This window comes from Cetorhinus maximus, chromosome 2 (genome assembly GCF_964194155.1).
Source record: "Cetorhinus maximus chromosome 2, sCetMax3.hap1.1, whole genome shotgun sequence".
Lineage (NCBI taxonomy): Eukaryota > Metazoa > Chordata > Chondrichthyes > Lamniformes > Cetorhinidae > Cetorhinus > Cetorhinus maximus.
The window spans coordinates 179,537,204-179,561,491 of record NC_135880.1 but is presented as its reverse complement, the minus strand read 5'-3'; the positions used below and the strand labels follow the sequence as shown (position 1 = coordinate 179,561,491).

The 24,288-nt window shown below is 43.4% G+C and overlaps 2 protein-coding genes across 7 annotated transcripts in view; one reads left to right on the top strand and one right to left on the bottom strand.

Annotated features, from left to right (window-relative positions):
- The window catches only part of fam189a2 (family with sequence similarity 189 member A2), a 109,331-nt gene extending 104,841 nt beyond the window's left edge, over positions 1-4,490 (top strand). For both annotated transcript variants that reach the window (XM_078530053.1, XM_078530043.1), the window contains 2 exons: positions 2,503-2,792; positions 3,643-4,490. In XM_078530053.1, the coding sequence (XP_078386179.1) occupies positions 2,503-2,792; positions 3,643-3,852 (500 nt within the window). In that variant the 3' untranslated portion in view covers positions 3,853-4,490. The remainder of the gene's footprint in view (positions 1-2,502; positions 2,793-3,642) is intronic.
- Positions 4,491-7,724: 3,234 nt separating this feature from the next.
- The window catches only part of apba1a (amyloid beta (A4) precursor protein-binding, family A, member 1a), a 154,882-nt gene continuing 138,318 nt past the window's right edge, over positions 7,725-24,288 (bottom strand). For all 5 annotated transcript variants that reach the window (XM_078529927.1, XM_078529926.1, XM_078529948.1 and 2 more), the window contains 2 exons: positions 22,861-23,001; positions 7,725-11,946 (listed from right to left, as the gene is read on the bottom strand). In XM_078529927.1, coding sequence (XP_078386053.1) covers positions 11,875-11,946; positions 22,861-23,001 — 213 coding nt within the window. In that variant the 3' untranslated portion in view covers positions 7,725-11,874. The remainder of the gene's footprint in view (positions 11,947-22,860; positions 23,002-24,288) is intronic.

Sequence of the window (24,288 nt, the reverse complement as noted above, 5' to 3'; positions counted from 1 at the left end):
CAAGGGAGTCAAAGGGTATCGGGGGTAGACAGGAAAGTGAAGTTGAGGCCACAATCAGATCAGCCATGATCTTATCAAATGGCGGAGCAGGCTTGAGGGGCCAAATGGCCTACTCTTACTGTTCGCATTTTTGTAATGAAACCAATTCAATTACTGCAATGTCTATTTTCTTTGGTTCATCATTATTATTATAAAGAAGATTACCTGGCAGAGGTCTTTAAGATTACAAATGGGTTCAATAGGGTGGAAGATGTTTCAAATGCTCAGGGAGTCTAAAACTAGAAGCCATCAATATAAGAGAGTCACTAATAAATCCAATAGAGAATTCAGGAGAAACTTCAGGAGAAACTTCTTTATCCAAGGAGTGGTGAGAATGTGGAACTCACTAACACAGGGAGTGGTTGAGGTGAATAGTATAGATACATTTAAGGGGAAGCTGGATAAACACATGATGGAGAAAGGAATAGAAGGATATGTTGATCGGGTGAGATGAAGCGGGATGGGAGGAGGCTCATGTGGAGCAGAAACGCCAGCATGGACCATTGGGTGAGCTGCACAGGGTAGAAGGTAGGAGACTGGCCAGGAGAGCATTGGAAAAATCGAGGCTGGAATTAGCTAGGACACAGACAAGGGGTTTCAGCAGCAGATGAGTTGAGGTAGAAGGGCAATGCTACAGAAGTAGGTGGTCTTAGTGATAGAGAGAATATGGGGCTGGAAGGTTAGCTCATTGTTAAACTGGACAGCAAGATCACAAACAGCCTTGTTTAATTTGATAGACCCAGAATGATAGTTGTCCACAAGCGCTCACAAGTTGCTAATCGGATCAAGAGGTTCACATTAGGTTAGAAACCAGGAAACTAATAAGTGTGAGGTTTGTAAATGTTATTCGAAACCTGAGATTAGGTTACGACCTTGAAATTACTTCCTTGTATCTCATTAATAAAATAAACTTTCATTGTATGCAAGGGTTTTAGTTTCATGCTTCTTCCCTTCCCTGTAGCAGTTATGAGGATTAATATTTGCAATGTCACCATTTCCTGGTTGACCCCCAAGGAGATCATCCACAAAAATTCTTGAGTAACTGATGCCTCAGAGGCTCTGCTCTATTCTGACTCCCAGGGACCTGCTACAATAGATGTTACCCCTACCCGAACTTGCACCAAGCCCTGGTCAGTCCTCATCTGTGCTCACTGACCTACATAAGGCAATGCATCAAATTTAAACTTCTCAATCCTGTGTTTGAATCCCTGAATGGCTGCACCCCTCCCAATTCGTATATCTCGAACCACTACCCTGTGAACTGGCTACACTCACATCCCATGAACAAATAAAAGCAAATTCCTCCAATTCTGGTCTCATTTGCATTCCTAATTTTAATCGCCCCCACTATTGGTGGCTGTGCTTTCAGCTGCCTGGACCATAAACTCTGGAATTCGCTCCTTAATCCTCTCCGTCATTCTGTCCTTCTATAAAACTGACTTCTTTGACAGAATCTGACCTGATGTCTCCTTATGTGGCTTGGTATTAAATTTTGTTTGAAGCACTTTGGGAGAGTTTACTATGTCAAAAGTGTTGTAGAAATGTGATTTGTTGTTGCCTGATGCCTAATCCAGTGGGACAGATTCATCTTAATAAATGGAGAAGTAATCCCTCTTGTCTTCAGAGGGTGGTGCAGATGTACGAATCCCAATTAGAACCCTGCCACTCTGAAGGGGGGCAGCCTGCAGTGCTTCATGGGGTGGGAGTGATTTATGATTTTGCCCCATCAGGAGACAAATGCCTCTCATTCAGAGGGTTGATCCCCGTCAGGATTAACTACCCCTGACCTCTTCTTGGGCCTGCACTGGACCTAGGAGGTAACATATGCACACCCACAGCGAACGTAGTCCCAACATGGGTACGTCCAGCAGTGACCAAGCCACTTGGGTCGGGGGCGGACTGTTTGGGGGGGGGGGGTTGGGTAGAAAGGTGTAGGGCACAAATTCTCCCCCTCGGGGTTGCCAACTCTGTATTCCTGGAAGTTTTACCTCGTAATCACCAGCTGCCAACTGCTCCACCCCCACACCCACCATTGGCTGCCCGACACGTCAATCTTCATGATGCTCCGCCTTCCCCCACTGATTGGGCAAGTAAAAACAGTCTTCATAACCCGATTGTATGACTTTCCTCATTGTCCCTGTGATAATTCTCTCTGGGTTGTTACTTATTGCAGCATCCTGGAGATTCATCTACAATTCCTGACGACTCCAGGGCAATCCTGGAGGGTTGGCAACCTTATCCTCCCACCTCGCTTGCGCCCCCTGCCCCCTAACCCCGATCTCCTAAGTCACATTTGGAATGCAGTTTGCATGGGGTAGAAACATAAAGGAAACATAATTCCTGTCCTGCCCCACTTCCCTTGTGTAATGTGTCCAATTTGATCCTTTCCCACATCATTTCAGCACATGTTTGCACCACCCCCATTGCGTAACGTTCTCACCAAATTCTTTCTGTTTTGCTCAGAATTAGTGGTCAGCTGTGAAGCAGCGACACAAACGGACGAAAGGCCAGAGGTGCAGGTTGTGACCTTGCGAAAGGGTCACAGGTCGGGAACCCCTAAGTCGAGGCCCAGGTCACTGGTAGATTATAGCAGCTACAGAGACACCAAGTTATTGGTTGCTAGCTTCTTGGAGCATTCATCATGCACAATGACCCCTGAGGTGCAGGAACTGGTGGAAAATATTCGATCAGTGTTGCAGTCCGACGAGGAACACATGGAAGAGGCAGTGGCAAGTGCCAACATACTCGATCAGGTATGAGGCACTCATTGCAACTGTGTTAAATTTCTCTCTCTGTCCTGTTAGTGTTTCTGGGCCACCGCAGGATCTATCAGGACAAGGAGGATTCAGACGCACAGCGGAAATTAGTTAGATTGGCAGATGATGTCAAACTAATTGGGGATGCAGGAGAGCCTGAGGGAGCAACAGAAAGACTTAGCCAGAAAATCGTGAGTTCAAATCCCACTGCAGGGACTTGAACCCAAAATCTAGAATGAAACTCCAGGTGCTGTACTGTCCGAGGTGCAGTACTGTCCGAGGTGCTGTACTGTCCGAGGTGCCGTCTTTTGGATGAGACATTAAATCAAGGCCCCATGTGCCCTTTGAGGTGAACATAAAAGGCCTCAAGATAGTACTGAGGAAGAAAGGAATACCTATTTCTGTGCTCTGAAATTTGATGTAAAATATATTTTCTTCTGATGGATTCCAAACAAGGTAGCTGAGTAATTTTTTTTTTATTCTTTCATGGGATGCGGGTATCGCTGGCAAGGCCAGCATTTGTTGCCCATCCCTAATTGCCCTTGAACTGAGTGACTTGCGCGGCCATTTCAGAGGGCAGTTAAGAGTCAACCCCATTACTGTGCGTTTGGAGTTACATGTAGGCCAGACCAGGTAAGGGTGGCAGATTTCCTTCCCAAAAGGACATTAGTGAACCAGATGGTTTTTTTTTTACAACAATCAATGATAGTTTCACGGTCACCATTACTGAGACTAGCTTTTATATTTCAGATTTATGAATTGAATTTAAATTCCATCAGCTGCCATGGTGAGATTTGAAACCACATTGAGCGCAGCACAATCATTATCTGTTTTTCTTTCTGGATAGGCGATCACCAGCAGCTCCGAACACAGCACCTTGAGCAGGGAGACACCTCAGACACAAGGCCACGCGCAACTACTCCATCTGCAGAGTTGCGGAGACCTGAGCACATTTGCTGATGCTGAGTCGGAGATGGGAGACAGAAGCAGCGAGCACAAAAGCCATCAGGAGAGGCCCCACAGTCTGATCGGCGTGATACAAGAGACTGTGCTTTGAATACGCAGGACATTTCAAGAGTGCAATTTGAGCCAGGACACAGCTTCACAACACCAGCAACTAATAATGCCTGGGAGGGAATAAGTCTAAGGATGAGAGAGTGCAATGTGAGGAAAGGGGAAGACTGACATAGAACCATACCTAACATGTTGGAGAACAAAGTATGCAAATATAGCTTAGGAGATTCAGTGAAAAACTGCTCAAAATGTGCTTAGTTCAATGGAAAACGATGAAATTTGTCCTTTATATTGTAAAATGTCATGGTGTTCAAAAGCATCTCATGTCTCTGGTAAGCCAACAATCCTGATGACTCCCTAACCGCCCTGGTTCATTAAAGAGAAATCTACTTCTCGATACCTGTTCCTTAGGTCTAAATAAGTCAAAGGGCACTTTATTTAAAAACAGAAAATGAGGAATTGCCAGGCCAGGCAAGGCAAGGCAGTAACATGAAGACAGGTTTAACACTGATGTTTTCCCTCTGTTTCTTATTGTGTTGCTCAGAATTACATGTCCTTTGCATTTTGTAGTACTGTTTTGTTTAAAATTTAACAAATGAATTAGTGGAATTTTAATCTTTAATGTTATATATGTATAGAGAAAAATATAGATTATATATAAAAATAAAACCCTGCAGCTTATTCCTGTTCCTTAGGGACTGTAACACAATGCAGTGTGACACAAACACCTCAACACAGTTATCAATCTACTATGGCGACCTATAGATGCCTATAAATTACACTAAAATTAGTGCCTGATCTCGCCCAACAATGGTGAAAAATTTCCAACGTCACTGCTGTATATCTGTTCCTTGCTCAATGATAAATTGTTTATAACTGTGCCAGTTGTGCCTCAGTGAGAAGTACTCTTACCCCTGAGTCCGAAGGTTGTGGGTTTAAGTCCCACTCCAAAGACTGGGCTCAGACTCTCCATGCCCTGCTGAGCGAGTGCTGCACTGTTGGAGGTGCTGCCTTTTGGATGAGATGTTCAACCAAGGTCCTATCTGCCCTCTCAGGCAGTTATAAAAGGATCCCATTGTTACCATTTCGAAGAGGAGCAATGACCTGGCCAATAGTTATCCCTCAACCAACATCACTAAAACAGATCAACAACACCGTTGTTGCTAGGAAGTTGCTGTCTGCAAATTGGCTGCCAGGTTTCCTACAACAGTAACTACAATCCATTGACTGTTAACATGGCCTGAGGTCATGAAAGGTGCTATATAAATGCAAGCTCTTCAAATTTATAAGAGATAATAAAAGGAAATATTGAACAGACTGGGGCCATTTTCTCTTGCAGGGAGAAGGCTACGGGATTATCTGATAGAGGTGAAGGACTGTAACACACTTTGGATCACTCAGCAGTCGTGAAAGGCGCTGTATAAATGCAAGTTATTTCTTACCGTGGACAAGCACAGGTGCTTGTAATTGTACTGAAAGCAGCATCTGCTCTGCCCTAACAAAGGAGGAAGTTTTCCAACATCATTCATGCAGCAACACTGTATATTTATTCCCTACAAGCTAGTTCATGATATTGCTGCATATATTGTATGACACAGACAGTATTCTGCCTTAACCCACCTCAAGAACAACTTGTCTGTCTGTACCAATGGAATTTTACTTACATTGCATAGGGGAGACAGTGACATAGTGGTGATGTCACTGGACTAGTAATCCAGAGGCCCAGGCTAATGCTCTGGGGACATGGGTTCAAATCCCACCACAGCAGCTGCTGGAATTTAAATTCAATGAATAAATCTGGAATTAAAAGGATTGTCTCAGTGATGGTGACCATGAAACTATCATCAATTGCCATAAAAACCTATCTGGTTCACTAAAGCCCTTTAGGGAAGTAAATCTGCTGGCCTATATGTGACTCCAGAACCATAGTTGACTCTTTTGAAATGGTCCTGTGAAGCCACTAAGCTCAAGGACCATTAGGGATGGGCAACAAATGCTGGCCTGGCCAGTGACACCCATATCTCATGAAAGAATAAAAACAAACTGCAGGACTAAGGTTCCTCATTGATGGTCAACTTTCTTTATGCAGAGAGAATGGTGGATTTCAGTACATCGCTATAACTCCAAAATAGTGCACTAGCTCACTGTGTCATCCAGTTCCTCAAGCAAACTTTTGCACCATTCATTCTCCTAATAACATTGACCGTGACTAGTTGCATTTGGGAGTGACATTAAGCTCAGGGAATTGTGAAGTGACATCCTTGGGAAAACTAATGAATGGTGGCGTCAACATGTTCCGTATATTTCATTAACACATTATTATGGGCCAGAAGCTGGTGAGAATTTGGAACCTGCTGCTACATCAAATGTTTGAGGTAAAGAGCATTGATACATTTAGGGGAAGCTAGATGAACACATAAGGGAGAAAAGAATAGAAGGATGTCCTGATAGGACGAGATGAATAGGAGAGGGTGGGATGAGACATGTGAGGAGCACAAACACCAATGTGGACCAGTTAGCTGAATGGCCTGTTTCATTGCTGTACTTTCTATTTTCTTCTATGAAATGGAGGTATCTGTATATTTAACTAGGTCTTCAATCCTGTTTAAGTGTCCAGCTCCCATTCCCAATTATTGTAGCTATAGGAACACACAATCAATAATTGGTTGGATCTGATTTGGTCCAATGAATTACATTAAAATATTTATAAGGGAGGTTTTTGAAAATACACCCAAACAAACTAAACAGGCACTGGCAAAAGGAGGAATCAAAGTTACTAGTTACATGGTTGAATTGGCAGCTAGTCAATCTATGACTGAAGGCAAGATTGTTGTAAACAGATAAAAAGGTTGGTATTTACACATAGATTTTTATATTTAACTGGATTTGGTCCTGTTTTAAGTCACCGATTTGCTTCCAATCGTAACGTTTGCATTTGAAACTTGGGTAATGGTTCTATGATTTTGTTAACACCTTCCATGGGTGTTATTTCTGTGGTGGGAAAAGATTATTGGGTTTAACATTGAGAAAATGTTTCTAAAAATAAAATAACACAGAACAAGCCTAGTGTCTGAACGTTGATGGGATATTTAGGGTCCGCTTGGCTAGGTGTCCAAGAGGACTGGCTGCAGAATCATTTCAAAGCTTTTCTTAAAAAAAACATTGCAAGCTCCAAGAATCACCAACATGTTCCAGAGAATGAAGAGTTCATTCACACTACTGTCGTGCTTCAAGTACCAGCAGTTGCTCGATGTGAAACGCACATTTAGATCACCACAGCAAACTACAGGCATCTCCAAACTAGGTCTTGTGCACAGACACTTGCTGAAAACAACCCCCCAGGGCTGTAACCCAACACTCCAAGGCTGTACCCCAATCCCCCAGGACTGTACCCAACAGTCCGAGAATGAACCTCAATGCCCCCGGTCGGTATTCCATTACCCTCAGACTGGGACCCAGTACTCCAAGATTGTACCTCAAACTGTAACCCAATACTCCAAGATTGTACCCCAATCTCCCCAGGACTGTGAACCAACACCCCTGAGACTGTTCCCCAATCCCCTTGGGACTGGACACCAATACAGTGGGACTACACCCCAAACCCAACCCACCCTCTCACTGGGACTAGATCCCAATCAAAGCCCCCTGCCCCCTCGGGACTGTACCCTAGATCGAAAATGCAACAAAAAAAGTGAGACAAGAAATTAAATTGTGGTTTCAGTAAATTGCAGCCCCCAATCAGTAGCTGTGAAAGATTGTAGAGTTCCCCTGCATGTGCTAGTAAGGCTTGCATACGAGTGAAACACAGACTCCATTGTTTTCAACAGTCATGCAATCAGCAGCTCCATGAGCTTTAATGTTCTGTCACCTCAACAAAAAATTCGTTGCCTTTAATAAATTAAGATGGCAAACTCATTTGTTTCTGGTAGATTTTATTGGTCAGAGTTGCGAGACACGTGCCCTGCACCTAAGGTGCCGGGACACAATCGGTTACAGAGGTAAATACATGCAACACACAGCACAGCAGCTACAGAGAGGCAACATGTGGAAATGTCAGTCACAGTAGAGACATGGAGTTCATGATGAACCAATCCAGGATGGTCATCAGCTAACTCCTGGGGTTTCAGGCCTCTTCCCTCTCTGCTAATGGATTACAGTGTCTATAGATCAGCTCAGTGTGGTTGTATGATACCATCTCTTTTTTGTTTTAAAACTACACCTCAATCTTTGGACTGAAATGAAATAATGCTTTATTGGCCCATTTCCAAAGCACTTTGCCTGAAACCAAACCCCATCCCACCCCACCCCCCGGCTTTATCACGCACTGGTTTAATGCTACATTGGAAGTAAGCCAGGAGGAATACATCGAAACGGAAGCAAAACACACTGCGGATGCTGGAATTCCGAATTAAAAACAGAAAGTGCTGGATTAATTTCTTCCAGTTAGGGTCATGAATCCTTAACGTGAACTCTGCTCCTCTCTCTACAGATGCTGTCTGACCTGCTGAGCATTTTCCAGAACCCTCTGTTTATGTTTGTGAAAATGTATTACTGTTCTAAATTGGACTGATGGAATGCCATCACTCACTCTCTGAGCATTCGCTGCACACTCAGTGCGGTTTCTCATTATCGACTGTCACTCTTGTATATCTCGCCCAACGTATTTTCAAAGGGGGAGAGGGAAAGGGAATGGAGACTAACTTTTTCAAAGTTTCTTTTCCTCTTTCTGTCTCATTTGTTTTGTATCATCAAAATGAAATGTAACAATAACTATTTTATATATATATATATATATTTCTGTCACTATATATGAGCCAGCAGTTTTATTTTCTCTGAAATTAAGTTAGGTTTCAATAGGACACAAAGAACGCTACTAATTTGTTCTGCTCAGTCACTTCTAAACTCTTTGGGGTTGACTAACTCTCTGAAATCAATCTGGTTTGTGGGTTGTCAATTTGGTATTCCTGGAGGGCTTCATCCCACAGCCCCTCGCTCCACCCTGTCAAACTATCTCCCAATCTCCAAAGATTTTTTATAACTAAGTCATTCAAAGAAATTGTAAAAACAAGCCATTGTTTTTAATGCCCCAACCCCCCCAGCAGCATCCTGGAGATTAACCTTTGAATTTTGAGAGTATCCAGGGCGTTCCTGGAGTGTTGACATCTTCGGCTGTTAAAGATACGTTGCCTTGTCAGAAGGCCCCCCCTCCCCCCGCCCACTCACCCTGGTCAGCCAGCCTGCCTGTTTCAGCCGACAGGTCCCCTTTCATACACGATCGGAGTCCTATACCGTATGTGGGACCCCAGTTGCTATTTCACAGTGAAACTGGTGGGTCGGTTCCCAGACTAGATTCACTGGCAATGAGGGCGAAGAGGTGGCGGGAAGGTTACGAGCTCCACTAGGCCCCATTGGAAACCACCTGGGCCTTTGCAGCAGGCCCAAGGCCCCTCCCCTCCCCCACCAACCTGAATCTATTGAGCGCTGTTCCAGCATCAGCTTGGCAACCCACCTTTCCCAGTTCCAATTTTAAAGGGGGCCTCAAAATGGGTCTCAACCGCTTCACTCCCCCATCACCAGGCCCGGTTGATCTGCCCCAAGAGTTAACATCGACCCACTGTAGCAAAAACCTCCCCCTGCCTCCCCTCAGCCCTCTCTTTTGAAAACAGTAAACCCGGTTGCAATTTTCCACTGATTCTTGGTCAAACTCAGCTTCTGAAGAATTAGCTTCTTTCAAAACGAGCGTGCCGACATCTAGGCCATCGCAACACGTCTGAGTAATTCTTTTTTGTTTTCAACTTTGTGGAAAAGAGGGTTAAGGAATGTGTAAATCATTAAACATATCGCTATTTTCCCTTTCCCCCTCCCCCCCCCGCCAAAATATATCCTTAATAGTAAAATAAATAAATAAACATTGTATTATAAACACCAAAAAAAATCTGAACTTATGACAAAAAAAATACTCGAATAGGAACAACATTCATAAGAAGTGCATAATTCCAACAATCATAATAGCAGACACACATTAGTTAATGTAAGTTTACAAGGAACAACTTTGTTACACTGCAGCATTATAACTTCCTGATGTTTTACATTATTTTCTATTGCACCACATGACAAAAAAAGTTATATTCTAGAGCTGTATTTACATTAAGTTCACATCGGCAGCTGCACGTATTTGATTATAAATATTAACACACGAGTCACTGAATGACTGAAACCCATTAGTCTGTGCCACGCCATTATAATTACTTCAAGTAATGATGCTACAGAGTTGTACAGGTATAGGTGAGGTTAGCATTTTTGTTTTGCATGTAAACAGGGGAATCGCATTGTTGGTCTGAAGCAGGGGCTGAACCCCGATAATTTCAGGAGACTCATTCACAGACTACTCTGCTCTCAAATGAACTTATTTCCTAAGGATGGGAACGAAACTCCTATCAGTGTTCGCGAAACTAACATTGATGGGGGCAGGTTAAGGAGTCCTACTCGTCACACATCAGTGAAACAGAAATGAATCCGCAAGTTTTATTTACCCAGCAATTACTGCCCACCTAAAGCTAAACCTATCTTTGCATCGAATTGCTGCATGGATTAAGATTCTGATTCCTTGTTCCTTGTTTAACTCAAAGTCACTTTTTCCAGGGAGCTGCCTAGCCACTTAACATTTCTACATGATGAGGACAAAGTTAAGATTTTAAAGCGCAGGCTCCACCCCCCCCCCCCCCCCCCCCCACCCCTACAGGACATGGCACTGTAAAGCAGGCTGCAATCGATCCCACAGTCCTGCACGGTCGTTTAATTACATTTTAAAAATAAATTTAAATGGAGCCCGATCTTTTCTCGTGTAAAGTTGAAGCGTTTCGAGTTTAAAAAAAAGCATCGTACTCGAGGTGAAATAATAGCTCAAAGAATTTGCCTCCTAATTCTTTCCTTACTTGGGCCTGAGTGTAAAATCCTAACCCTGCACTGAATTAGATGCCCATATCCGCTGTCTCGTAAGTTTATTAATGAGGGTTTAGTCTGCAAAATGTGTTGAATGTCTGACGCTAACTTGTTACTCACACTATCGCATTTTAATGTCACTCAATAAACCTCTGTTCTAAATCATTCTTTCCTCCCTCACCTTAACATTGCAAAACCAAACATTAATTTAACTAGTGTGTGCCAATGGAGTTCTAAATTAATTTTCACAATACAGCAGTTATAGATAAAGGAAATATGTAAACATATTGTGCGGGGGTGGGGGTGGGGGGAGAGATATTTGCCTCTCTTTGCTGATCTTTATGCTTAAAGAAAAAAGCAGACATGAGTATAAAATAGTGTTCCCTGTTTTACAATCTCAGCTAAAGATTTGTTAACATTAACAAAGATAATTACGCCATCAGGCTTTTTGCTTTATAAACTGGAGTCAATGGAATGATCACAGCTCCACGCAGAGTGTCAGTAAAATGGGCTTTAAAAATATTGAAATGAAAGGGAAAAAAAAAACTTGGAATCAGTTAAGATTGTCAAAATAACAACTGTTTTAAATTTAACATGTCACTGCGCGTGGAATGTCTCACAGAAGTAACGGGAAACAATTCTGGAATTTTTTTTTTAAAACAAAAGTTAGGAATGAAAATTTGGATATTTCTGAGCAGTTGTTAGCAGGGCCCGCTCTGTAAAACAAGTATCGTTAACTTTTTAAATGCTCTTTACCAGTTCTTTAAGCTTAAAACACATTTCCCAATGACACCATCACCTGTGTTTGAAATGGTTACTGTGAAAGGTCCTCTCTTAAATAACATCAAACTAGATAGGTGCCCAGTTACTTTGCCTAATTGAGAATTAACTGATAAGAAGCCCATGGGAATATATTTACGTTCATTTCTATATAAACCACACACACACTGCTTCTCTGAAAGGCATCTTAAAGATTTTTCAACAGATTTTGTTTTGTCAAACAAAGCATGTTTAAATTAAAAATATCGTAGTTCCTGCTGCTGCAGGAACACAGCAATGATTAACACAACCAAACCACACAGACATATCCACTTTGCACACTGGGTCATGGTGACAGCCCCTTTCAGATGTAAACTGGCTGTTCTTGCGCAGTCAGTAGTCTGTACATGGCAGCTGGCATTGTCTTCATGTGAATCTAGGGCAGAAGAGAGGAAGATCAGCAGAATTTTCTACATATCTAGTGCACAGAGAATGAGGGCTTACCTTAAATGTATTCCTAGAACAGTGACATCTAATAAGATACATTGTCAAAATAAACTTTCTTCCCTGATCGCAAACAACATGGACAGGCTGGAAATCACAGCAGATCAGTCAGTGCTGAAGGAAAAGATCAAGACAGAACCAAGAACAACTTTCATTTATGTAACACCCACACTGATGTAGTAAAATGTCCCAAGCTGCTTCACAGGAATATAATCAGCCAAAATTTGACACCGAGCCAAGTAAGGAGATATAAGGACAGGGGAGAGGAATTTTAAGGAGCGTCTTAAAGGAGCAGAGGGAGGCAGGGAGGAAATTTCAGAGTTTATGGCCACCAATGATGAAGCAGCTAAATTGGGGACACGCAAGAGTCTAGAATTGGAGGAGCGCAGGGATCTCGGAGATTTGTAGGCTGGGGAAAGATATAGAAATAGGAAGGGGTGAGGTCATGGAGAGATTGAAAACAGGGTTGAGAATTTTAACTCAGTTCTGATTAAGCTTCCCACCTGAAATGTCAACCTTTGTATTCCTTACTTTTTCTAAAAAAAAACACTTATTTTCTTTCTTCTGTAGGAAAGGGAGGGCTGAGGAGGCGACCCCATAGAGGTCTTTAAGATTATGACATGTTGGGTAGGATAGATATAAAGAAGATGTTAACACTTGAGGGGAGACCAAAACTAGGGACCATCAGTATAAGATGCTGTAGTCACGAAGAAATTCAAGAGGAACTTCTTCACTCAAGAGAAGTGGTCAGAATGTGGAGTGGGATTGAGGTGAAATGTGTTTAAAAAGAAACTGGAAAACAAGGAGAAAGGAATAGAAGGAAATGATGATAGAGGGAGATGAAGTAGAGAGGGAGGGAGTTCATGTGGAGCCTGGACCAGTTGGGCCAAATGGCCTGTTTCTGTGCTGTAAATTCTATCTTCACTGCAATGTCTGCTATTTAAATCTAAATTTATATTTTCTAACAATAAAAGTCACATTATGCACCATATTTACATTCTGCCATAACCAGGAGGAACAAGATGGATTCATGATTGTAGTTGCAATGATGTTCTCAAAAATGCTGTTTCCTCTTTTTACAAAAAAAAAAGTTAATAAAATAGCACAACAGTTCCTCTTGCAAACTCCCTTTTCCCTCCTCTCTCTCAGGGTGTAGGGACAGTCATTTCACCCCCTGTGTAGACACAACTGCTCAGGGTCAATTTGCACTTGTTCACACGTCTATACACGAGCAGAAGGAAATTCAATCTGCTGACGTCAGCACACATTACAGTTCACAGCGGTGTCAATTATAACCACTGACAGGGAAATAGGAATCTGTGGATAATGCAGACACATGGCAGATGAAACTTAACACAGAGAAGTGTGATGTGATGCATTTTGGAAGGAGAGTGAAGAGAAGTAATTTAAGCTGAAGGGTGCAATTTTAATGGAAATGCAGGAACAGAGAGACTTGGCGGTACATATAATCAAATCTTTCAAAGTGGCAGGATAAGCTGATAAGGCTAATAAAAAATGGCATATAGAAATTTTTTTACATTTATTCTCTCATAGGATTTGGGAGTCTCTGGCAAGGTCACCCCTAGTTGCCCTTGAGAAGGTGGTGGTGGGCTGCCTTATTGGACCGCTGCAGTCCCTGTGGTGTAGGTACACCAACAGTGCTGTTAAGAAGGGAGTTCCAGGATTTTGACCCAGCGACAGTGAAGGATCGTGTGTGGCTTGGAGGGGAACTTCACCAGGTGGTGTTCCCATGTGTCTGCTGCCCTTGTCCTTCTAGATGGCAGTGGTCAAGGGTTTGGAAGGCGCTGCCAAAGGAGCCTTGGTGAGTTGCTGCAGTGCATCTTGTAGATGGTACACACTGCTGCTACTGTGCATCGGTGGTGGAGGGAGTGCACGTTTCTGGATGTGGTGCCAATCAAGCGGGCTGCATTGCCCTGGATGGTGTTGAGCTTCTTGAGTGTTGTGGGAGCTGCACTCATCCAGGCAAGTGGGGCGTATTCCATCACACTCCTGGCTTGTGCCTTGTAGATGGTGGACAGGCTTTAGGGAGTCAGGTGGTGAGTTACTCACTATAAAATAGTTTTATAAACAGAGATGTAGAGTACAAAAACAAGGTAGCTATGCTAAACCATTAAAAATCAATGGTTACAGGCCTGAGCTGGAGCAGTCTGTTAAATTTCAGGCCCAAGACAATAGGAAGGATATCAAGGCCTTACAGAGAGTTACTAGGATGGTACCAGGGATGAGAGATGGAGAGACTGAAGCTGGGACTGTTCTCTTTTCAACAGAGAAGGCTAAGGGGAAATTTAATAGAGGTGTGTTTAACTGCCTGTGTGCAGACTTCAGAAGTTTCTGCCAGTTTCAGAACAGTAATGACAGTGAATGCTGACAGTATGGATACGCCATGAACACTGAGTTATGTATTGATGGCAATACAGGTTCTAATTGATTTCATGCAGCAAAATAAAAATGCATTGAAAAAGGGACAAATATCTGACCATTCGAGGCTATAATTTGACTATGTCAATTGCTCTGTGGTGTACCTTACCCAGCATTTACAATACTTCAGGGCCCGAGCAAAAAAGGTTCAGGCTAATAACTCAAGCACAGTGCTGACAGAATGCTGCATTGTCAGCGGTGCTGTTTTATAGATGAGCCGTCAAACTGAGGCCCCATCTGCCACCTCAGGTGGGCGCAAAAGATCCTATGGTACAATGCTGAAGAAGAACAGGGGCAGTTCTTCCTGGTGCCCTGGCCAATATTTATCCCTCAACCAACATCAATACAAACAAATGATTGGGTCATTAACACAGCGCTGTTTGTGGGAGCTTGCTGTGTGCAAATTGGCTATCACGTTTCCTACACTGCAACAATAACTACACTAAAGTACTGTATTGACTATGAAGTGTTTGGGAATCTGTGTTTGTGAACGGTGCAATAGAAATGGAAAGTCTTTCTCTTTATTGCTACAGCAAATTTTTCATATTCAAGGCTTTTTGCAGATGCCAATATCACGAGAATGTTAGAGTCAACTTCAGTGGGTGACAATTTGCTGCCGGTGCTCAAAGGTTAATGTTTCTCCCAATTACATTAGAAGAAAGGATTTATTAATAAGGGATGGTAAAACCCGTGAAGAGGCTGACATACCGTTTCCATCTCTTCTAATGGGAAAGTTAAATGACCAACTTGACATTCGCCTCAGTCTGTGGAATCGTTTTTTTGAATAAACCAAGGTAACTTCAAGGGCACGTTGGTGTAACTGATCGGAGAGCTAATTACATTTACTGAGTGCACTCTAGGGACCAGCTCCAATCACATTATAACTACAACCTGGTCCAAAGTTTATACGCGATAACATCATGGATATTTCCGTCATCATCTACTCGGTTCAGCCCCACAGTGGAAGATTTAGGTAGCGACTCTTGATACAACAACTATTTTGGACTCTCACAAATCAACCCCGTGAACTATCTTACAGGAAGGGCTTCACTCCCTCAATGTGCAGGATGAATTAATATAACAACTAAATTTGCCTTTAGAAACACAAGTTCAGGGTTTCCAACTGGAAGTTTTATATATTTCAATCGCAGGCAAGGCCAGCATTTATTGCCCATCTCTAATTGCCCTCGCAAAGGTGGCGGTGAGCTGGCTTCATGAGTACAACTGAGTGGCTTGTTTGGCAGTTAAGAGTCAACCACATTGCTGTGGGTCTGGAGTCACATGTAGGCCAGACCAGGTAAGGATGGCAGATTTCCTTCCCTAAAGGACATTAATGAACCAGATGGGTTTTTACAACACTCTGGTAGTTTCATGGTGGTCATCATCATGAACGTTAGCTCTTTATTCCAGGTTTGTTTATTTCCCAGCGGCTTTGATGGGATTTGAACTCCTGTCTCCCAAGCGTTAATCCAGGCCTCTGGAATCCTAGTCCAATAACACAACCACTATGCCGCCATTCCCCTTTAAATCATGTGATCATGATCATCTTAATTATGTGACATTTAATCATGTGGTAGCTGATGATAGATGCCTTCAAAATCTGGGCTGGTGTCAAGCAAGGCTGTGTGATAGTCCCCATACTATTTACCATCTACCTGACAGTGGCTATTCACCTCATCAAAGGTCAACTGTCTTCTAATAAGAGTATTAAATACCACCTAGATGGAAAACTCTTTAACCTCAGTCACCTTTGTGCCAAACCTAAACTGACCACCATAGACCTAAAGGATCTACAGTTTGCAGATGACCGCAGTGTCAGTGCCCACTCTGCACCAGGTTTGCAAACCACTCTCGATCTCTTCAATTCAGCGTGCAAGATACTCGGTCTGTCCTTGAATATTGCCAGAACAAAACCCACACCTGGTCAATCAAATATTCCACCTCCCATTTGTGTTTAGGGAGAGAGTCTGGAATATGTTGAGCACTTCTCATACCTCAGCAGTCATCTCTCTCAAAAGGCCACCATTGGCGAGGAGATCGAACACCAGAGCAGCCGTGCCAGCTCAGCCTTCTACAAACTACAGCAGTGAATGTTTGACAACAAAGACCTCCGCAAGTCAACAAAAGTCCTAATGTACAGAGCAGTTGTCGTCATGAGGTTCCTGTACTGCAGTGAGACCTGGACTGTGCATCGGCGACATATAAGAGCGCTAGAGAAATTCCACCAGCAATGACCCCACCCCATCCTCTGGATTCAATGGAAGCATGTGATGTTTACCCACAACAAACATCAAGTTATTTAGAAAATAAAATCAAACATAATTCAGTTCCCTGACTCCCACATCCCACTGCCAAATTTCAGCTTTAGGGAGATGAGGTTCACCAGAACAGAAACACCAAAGCTGCCCAACATGGAGTCAAATTTTCTTTCATAATGCTCCCGTGAATGGCCTTGGGGCGCTACATAAATGAAAGTTGTTCGTACTGATAAAAACCAGGCTGACTGGCATAAGCACTGATGTATTTTCCTTCACTTATTTTTTTTAAAACAATCGAAATTTGACACTGAGCCACATAAGGAAGTATTAGGACAAGTGACCAAAAGCTTGGTGAAGACGATAGATTTCATGAGCATCTTAAAGGAGCAAAGAGAGGTAGAGATCCAGAGAGGTTTAGGGAAGAAATTCCAGAGCTTAGGGTCTTGGCGGCTGAAGGCACAGTCGGCAATGGTGCAGCGATGAAAATTGTGAACGAGAAAGAGGCCAGGCTGATGGAGTGCAGAATGCTTGGAGGTCTGTAGGGGTAGAGGAGGTTACAGGGGTGGGGAGAGACAAAAGCCATGGAGTGAATTGAGCACACAGATGAAAACTTAAAATCTGAGACATTGCTGGACCCAGTGCCAATGTAGGTCAGCGAGCACAAGGGGAGCGCCTCAGTTCAAGGGCAACTAAGGATGGGCAATAAACGCTGGCCTTGCCAGCGATGCCCACATCCCATCAAAGAATAAAGGGAAGAAAAAACAAGGGTAAACTGGATCTTTGCAAGTTAGGGTAGCAGAGGTTTTGATGAGCTGAGGTTTATGGCGTGTGGAAGATGAGAGGCTGGCCATGAGAACATTGGATTAGTTGGAATCTTACGTAAGTCACATTGGTGAGGTTACACCCCCCCAGGCCTTCAACAGTTCCTCACCATCTTCACTCTCAGGAAGTAGTTCAGTAACACATTCAGAACAGTAGATGGTGAATCCCTGGTTGGTCAATTAATTTTAAACTCATGAAATTACTCTTCAGCCGTTGCAAAATCTACCACCAGTCCTTGATGAGTAATAGGGTGGCATTTGCCTCATTGCTGTTTTAAAACTATTTGGCAAATTTAATAAATAGCCATATTTATTAAGCTTGTAAAATCTCTCAAATGAAATGTAGCATACAAGCGTTAATCTCTCTCCCTTCAAATTTCTTTATTGATTAATCAATACTCTCACCAAGCACAGGCAATCATTTGTCACATTACATAGAATTCTATATAATTTGTTAAATTATTATAAAGAGATAAAACACTTCAGAAGACATTTCTGCAACAGAGCAAAGGATTTATTATTTTATAAGCAGGAACAACGCAAGGCAGATCAACTCACCCAGGCTCCTTCGACAGCACCTTCCAAACCCGTGACCTCTACCACCTAGAAGGACAAGGGCAGCAGACACATGGAAACACTACCACCTGCAAGTTCCCCTCCAAGTCACTCACCACCCTGACTTGGAAATATATCACCGTTCCTTCACTATCGCTGGGTCAAAATCCTGAAACTCTCTCCCTAATAGCACTGTGGGTGTACTTACACCACATGGACTGCAGCGGTTCAAGGAGGCAGCTTACCACCACCTTCTCAAGGGCAATTAGGGATGGGCAATAAATGTTGGCCCAGCCAGCGAAGCCCATGTCCCGTGAATGAATAAAGAAAAGAAACTGAGGCAATTTTCAACAGGAAAACCTGTTACTAGCTGCAGCAGCAACAGGGCAGGCCACATTTAATTAAACAGGATTCACCAAAACTGACACTCATATCAACAACCATAAGTTCATTCACACTCTGTGCACGTACATGAATATGCACTCACACCCCCAGCCACACTCCCTCTCTCACACACCTTCACAATTCAAGGGTTTTTTACCCCCTTCTTTTCCCTAAATCTACATCACAAATTGTCCTATCAAGATGCATCATGCTGCATTCTCAGTCTTTACAAGGCTGTAATGAGATGTCATCAACGCTTTAAAGAAATAGAATGCACACATGCCACATGACAGAATCACGCTACATGGAATGGGCAAGGTGACAAAATGAAAGGTCACTTTTCAACACGCCCCCATCTTTCAGTTGTTCTTTTAGCTTGACCGTTTCTTCAATGCTTGATTATTCCTGTTTCAGGATGCAGAGTCTCGGACTGGGACTGGCTTGAAGAACTGGAATCAGGAGGTGGGATAAACATTTCACTCCAGAATCAGCAGCAGTGTCAATTGACTCCAAGTTTCCCTTTGCATCCTAAGCTTGATTCACATTAGGCCCACAGCTCACACAATGTTCTGCCTGGGAACAGACCAATTGTCTCCAACTCCAATTGCTGCAAACATACATACATATGAACGCACCAATTAGGAGCACGAGTAGGCCATTCGGCCCCTCGAGCCTGCTCCGTCATTTGATAAGATTGCGGCAGATCTGATTGTGGCCTTAACTCTACTTTCCTATCTACCCCAGAGAAACTCTGACACACTTGTTAATCAAGAATTTATCAAACTCAACTTCCAAGATATTCAATGACCCTGCCTCAGCGCTCTCTGGGGAAGAGAATTCCACAGTCTAATGAGCCTCTCGGAAAAAATTACTCATCTGTCTTAAATGGAAGACCCCTTATTTTTAAACTGTGTCCCCTCATTCTAGTCTCTCCCACAAGAGGAAACATTCTCTCAGTATCCACCCTGTCAAGTCCCCTCAGGATTTCATGTTTCAGTCACCTCTCATTCTTCTAAACTCCAATGGATACAGCCCCCAACCTGCCCAACCTTTCCTCATAAGATAACCCCTTCAACCCAGGAATCAGTCACGCAATTCTTCTTTAAACCGCTTTAAATGTAATTATATCCTTTCTTAAGTAAGGAGACCAAAACTGTACACAGTACGCTAGGTGTTGTTTCACCAAGATCCTGTACAACTACAGTAACACTTCTCTACTTTTATATTCCATTTACCTTGCAATAGGTTCAAACATTCCATTTGCCTTCCTATTCACTTGCTGTGCCTGCATACTAACTTCCTGTGATTCATGTTCCAGGACACCCAGGTCCCTCTGTACTGCAGAGCTCTGCAATCTCTCTCCATTTAAATAATATTCTATTCTTCCTGCCAAAGTAAATAACCTCACATTTTCCCACATTATACTCCATCTGCCACATTTCTGCCCACTCACTTAACCTATATCCCTTTGCAGAGTCCTTTTGTCCGCTTCACAACTTGCTCTTCGACCTATCTTTGTGTCATCAGCAAATTTAACTACCATACATTTGGTCTCTTCATCCAAGTCATTGACATGGATTGTAAATAGTTGAGGCCCCAGCACTGATTCCTGTGGCAGTCCACTTGTTACAGCTTGTCAACCCAAAAATGACCCTTTTATCCATCACATCCATTTTGATCTCAAAGTTCTGGTGTAGCACTCTGGACAGTATCATAGACATTTATGCTCCACATCTCCTCACCTCCCTCCTTCACCTCACCCCATTAACCTATCGTCCTATTCATTTCTCGCTCGTACTTATCTAGTTTCCACTTAAATGCATCTATTTGCTTCAACCACTCCCTGTGGTAGCGAGTTCCACATTCTCACCACTCTCTGGATAAAGAAGTTTCTCCTGAATTCCCAATTGGATTTATTAGCAGCAAATACCTCTTGAAATGGAACTGGATCACAGCACAATGGGTGATGCCATGGAACACGGAGAGTTCTACCTCCCTAAGAGGGTAGACAGAGCCTCTGTTTAACATCTCATCTGAAAGACGGCATCTCTGGAAGTGCAGCACTTGCTCAGCACTGCACTGGGAGTGTCAACATGGATTCATTTGCCCAAGTGTCTAGGGTGGGATTTGATCCAATGAACTTCAGGGTCAAAGGCAAGGGAGTGCTACCCACTGAGCCACACCTGTAGACTCATGCTAGGAACTATAGTCCTTTGTGGCTGAAGGTTGTGAGTCATTAGCAGTGAAGGAAAAGTACTTCTGCAATATTGATATTTGTCTTAGAATTACAATTTCTTCCTTTCCTGCTGAAGTCAGTAGGGCATTGGTCTAAGGGACCACTGTCATTGAGCTTGCAGAGTGAGGACAGAGCAGTTATACAACTGTGCACAGAATGGCAGCTGAGATGATCATTGCTTTAGTCAATGTCTACACACTCACTTTTCCACATGGGGTAATGGATGCCAGTCAGGAGCTCGGGGTTAATTACTTCATCTACCCTATACCCCATCCCCAACCTAAAAACTAACCCAGCAACTAGAATGCTGCTCTAACATTCCCTTAACTCAATAAGGGTTAAACTCTTGGATCTTGGTCCCAAATTACACATCAGTGCAAATCGTGGAATAGCATGGCGTGGAAGGAAGCTATTCAGTCCTTTGAGCTGGGTCGCTCTGGCAAAGAGCTGGCACTGACACGAGGGGTCAAATGGTCTCCTGCGCCGCTGCCATTCCATCAGTCTGCACTGGATCTTTGCTAGTGCGATCCAGTTAGTTTTGCTCCCCAGCTCCTTTCTCAAATCCTTGCAATATTTTCTGCTTCAAATATTTGTCCGACTCCCTATTGAAATTGAATCTGTATTCATCACCCTCTCAGGCAGTGCACTCCAGGTCACAGCCACTCACTGTGCAAAGAAAGCTTTCCTGCATGATGTTTGTTTTCTTTTTGTCAGTCACCTTAAATCTTTGCCTCTGGTTATCAACCCTTCAGCCGATGGAAACAGTCTCTCTTTATTCCACAAAACCCTTCACTGCTGCTGCAAGCTGCCACAGGGAGTTCTGGGTCTTTTCCCACAGGGACCGAACAGAGGAAAGGTTTATTCTAAGCTGCAATTGGCCAGGTAAACGCAAGGAAAACTGCTCACACAGCTACCCATGCTGCCATCAGAGGGGGAATAGGAAAAAAGACAAAACATCTCCTGAAAACTAAACATGGACACTGCAGCAGAAGACGGCCATTCAGCCCCTCCAGACTGTCCCATCGTTTAATTAGATTAAGGCTGATCTGTATCTTAATTCCATCTACCAGCCTTGGTTCTGTAACCCTTAATCTCCTTACCAAACAAACATCTACCAATCTCAGTTTTGAAATTTTCAGTTGGCCCCCAGACTCAACATCTTTTTGGGGTGGAGGGAGTTCTAGATTTCCACTCCCCTTTGTGTGAAGCACAAGACATCACCCCTGAGCTGTCAGGCCCCAATTTTAAGGTTAAGCCCCATTGTTCAGGATTACCCCAGTTGAGGAAATAGTTTCTCCCTATCTACCCCACCATCTCCAAGGCACAAGTCAGGAGTGTGATGGAACACTCCCCACTCGCCTGGATGAGTGCAGCTCCAACAACACTCAAGAAGCTCGACACCATCCAGGAAAAGCAGCCTGATTGATTGACACCCCATCCACAAACATTCACTCCCTCCACCACCAACGCACAGTAGCAGCAGTGTGTACCATCTACAAGATGCACTGCAGGAATTCACCAAGGTTCCTTTGACAGCACCTTCCAAACTCATGGCCACTGCCATCTAGAAGGACAAGGGCAGCAGATAGATGGGAACACCACCACCTAGAAGTTCCCCTCCAAGCCACACACCATCCTGACTTGGAAATATATCGCCGCTTCTTCACTGTCGCTGGGTCAAAATCCTGGAACTCCCTCCCTAACAGCACTATGGGTGTATCTACACCACATGGACTGCAGCGGTTCAAGAAGGCAGCTCACCACCACCTTCTCAAGGGCAATTAGGGATGGGCAATAAATGCTGGCCCAGCCAGTGAAGACCACATCCCAAGAACGAATAGAAAAAAATAAATCCCTTAATCCACTGTATTGAAGGGAATACAAGCCGATTCTATGCAGCCTTCCCTCCCAAGTTAACCCTCCTAGCCTTGTTATCATTCTGGTGAATCTGCACTGCACCCCCTCCAAAGCCAATATCTCCTTCCTGAGCTGCAGTGACCAGATACAATACCACTCAGTAATCATTTTCTGTCGCGATCAGAATCTCTTTATTTTGATTACTCTTAACTAAGTTACTTAAAGAATAACAACTGAACAGCGGGAAGTACATAAGCTGCCTTAGTTACTGATTGAAATACACAGATCACCCTTACCTCACCAACTGCATTGGACAGAATGTGGACTATCTTTTCATGAGGCGTTGCAACGACACTTTGCCCATTGATCTCTATGATTCGATGGCCAACCCTCACACCTCCGCGCTCCGCAATTCCTCCTCGCATAAGGCTACAGATCTGAAATATGTTTGGAGAGCAGTCATTAATCTCTGCACGAGGATGCAGTCCACAAACATTAAATGTACCTTCAATTTCATCAGGAGCTTTGGCCATGGTCAAAAGCAGGTAACTGGACAAAATGAAGCTCCTGTTGAGGGTAACCAACTCTCCAGGCTGGGCCTGGAGTTTCCAGGGTTCGAGGATTAATCTGAACACTGCTTTGTGTAAAAAGAAATGGGAGAAAAACTGTTGAGACCGGAAAGAGTGTTTTCTCCCCCCACTTTTTTGAACACTCATTTGATTAACAGCCGCTTGGTAGTACGAAGTGGAATATTGCTGAAGAGAGAGATATGTTGCTGAAGCTTTTCATCTTGCACTCATCAGGACAAACACAAGAATGCCAAATTTCAAACAAGCACTACAATTTATATTAAAGGTAAAACGGGTGCTGATTTATCAGTTATAAGAATATTGGAAATGAGGAGAAAGGGCTCTTTGACTAACAGCCAAGAATTATCGAACCAGTGGTAACAAATAGTCTATATGCTTTCCAATTGGTTGGGGGAAGGTGGGGCTCAGATGTGTTGGGTGACCAACGGCAGGCGTGTGGGGGTCATATGATGAAACCTTCAGGACAATGGCCAACCAGAGTCAGCAAGCGCACTCCTAGCCGTCAAAGGATTTATAAAAACAGCGTGAGAAGCAGCAAAAATTTGAGAGCAGAGCTGTTATAAAAACAGGGTGACAATCAGCGAGAGTTTGAGGAATTCGGGCACAGGCTCCACATTACGTTCCACCCATTCACTGGAATTAGTGGGAAATCACAGGGAGTGAGTGGCCAGATTCCTAACATGTAATCCCGACAGGACAGGCTCCTAGCTGTGAGCTCCGTTTTGTAAAATTACCCCTTAAATGTTGCAGTACATCATAAGAAGTGCATCATCACCAAAACAAATAAAAAAAAACTGCACACCTCTCTGTAATCCCCAGGAGAGGTTCAATTTTAGCTTAGATAATGTGAAGTTCTTCTAGTTTAAGGTAAGGCTATGCAAGAAGCACAGGCAGCCTAACCTGTTACTCTACAATGTCAGCGCATTGCAGAGATCATGACTGACAGCTACTCAATGCATATTCACTCCATGCCTATCACCTACAGAAACCCCCCAAGATACATGTGTTAAAAGTAGCCAGCATGATACATACGGTAATTTATTTTGAAAGGTTTGGAGTCTTAGTTATATATATAGCCCCCCCATTTAATAAGTTACCGCTGCCCCCAACCCCAAACTCATTTGGGTTCCTGCA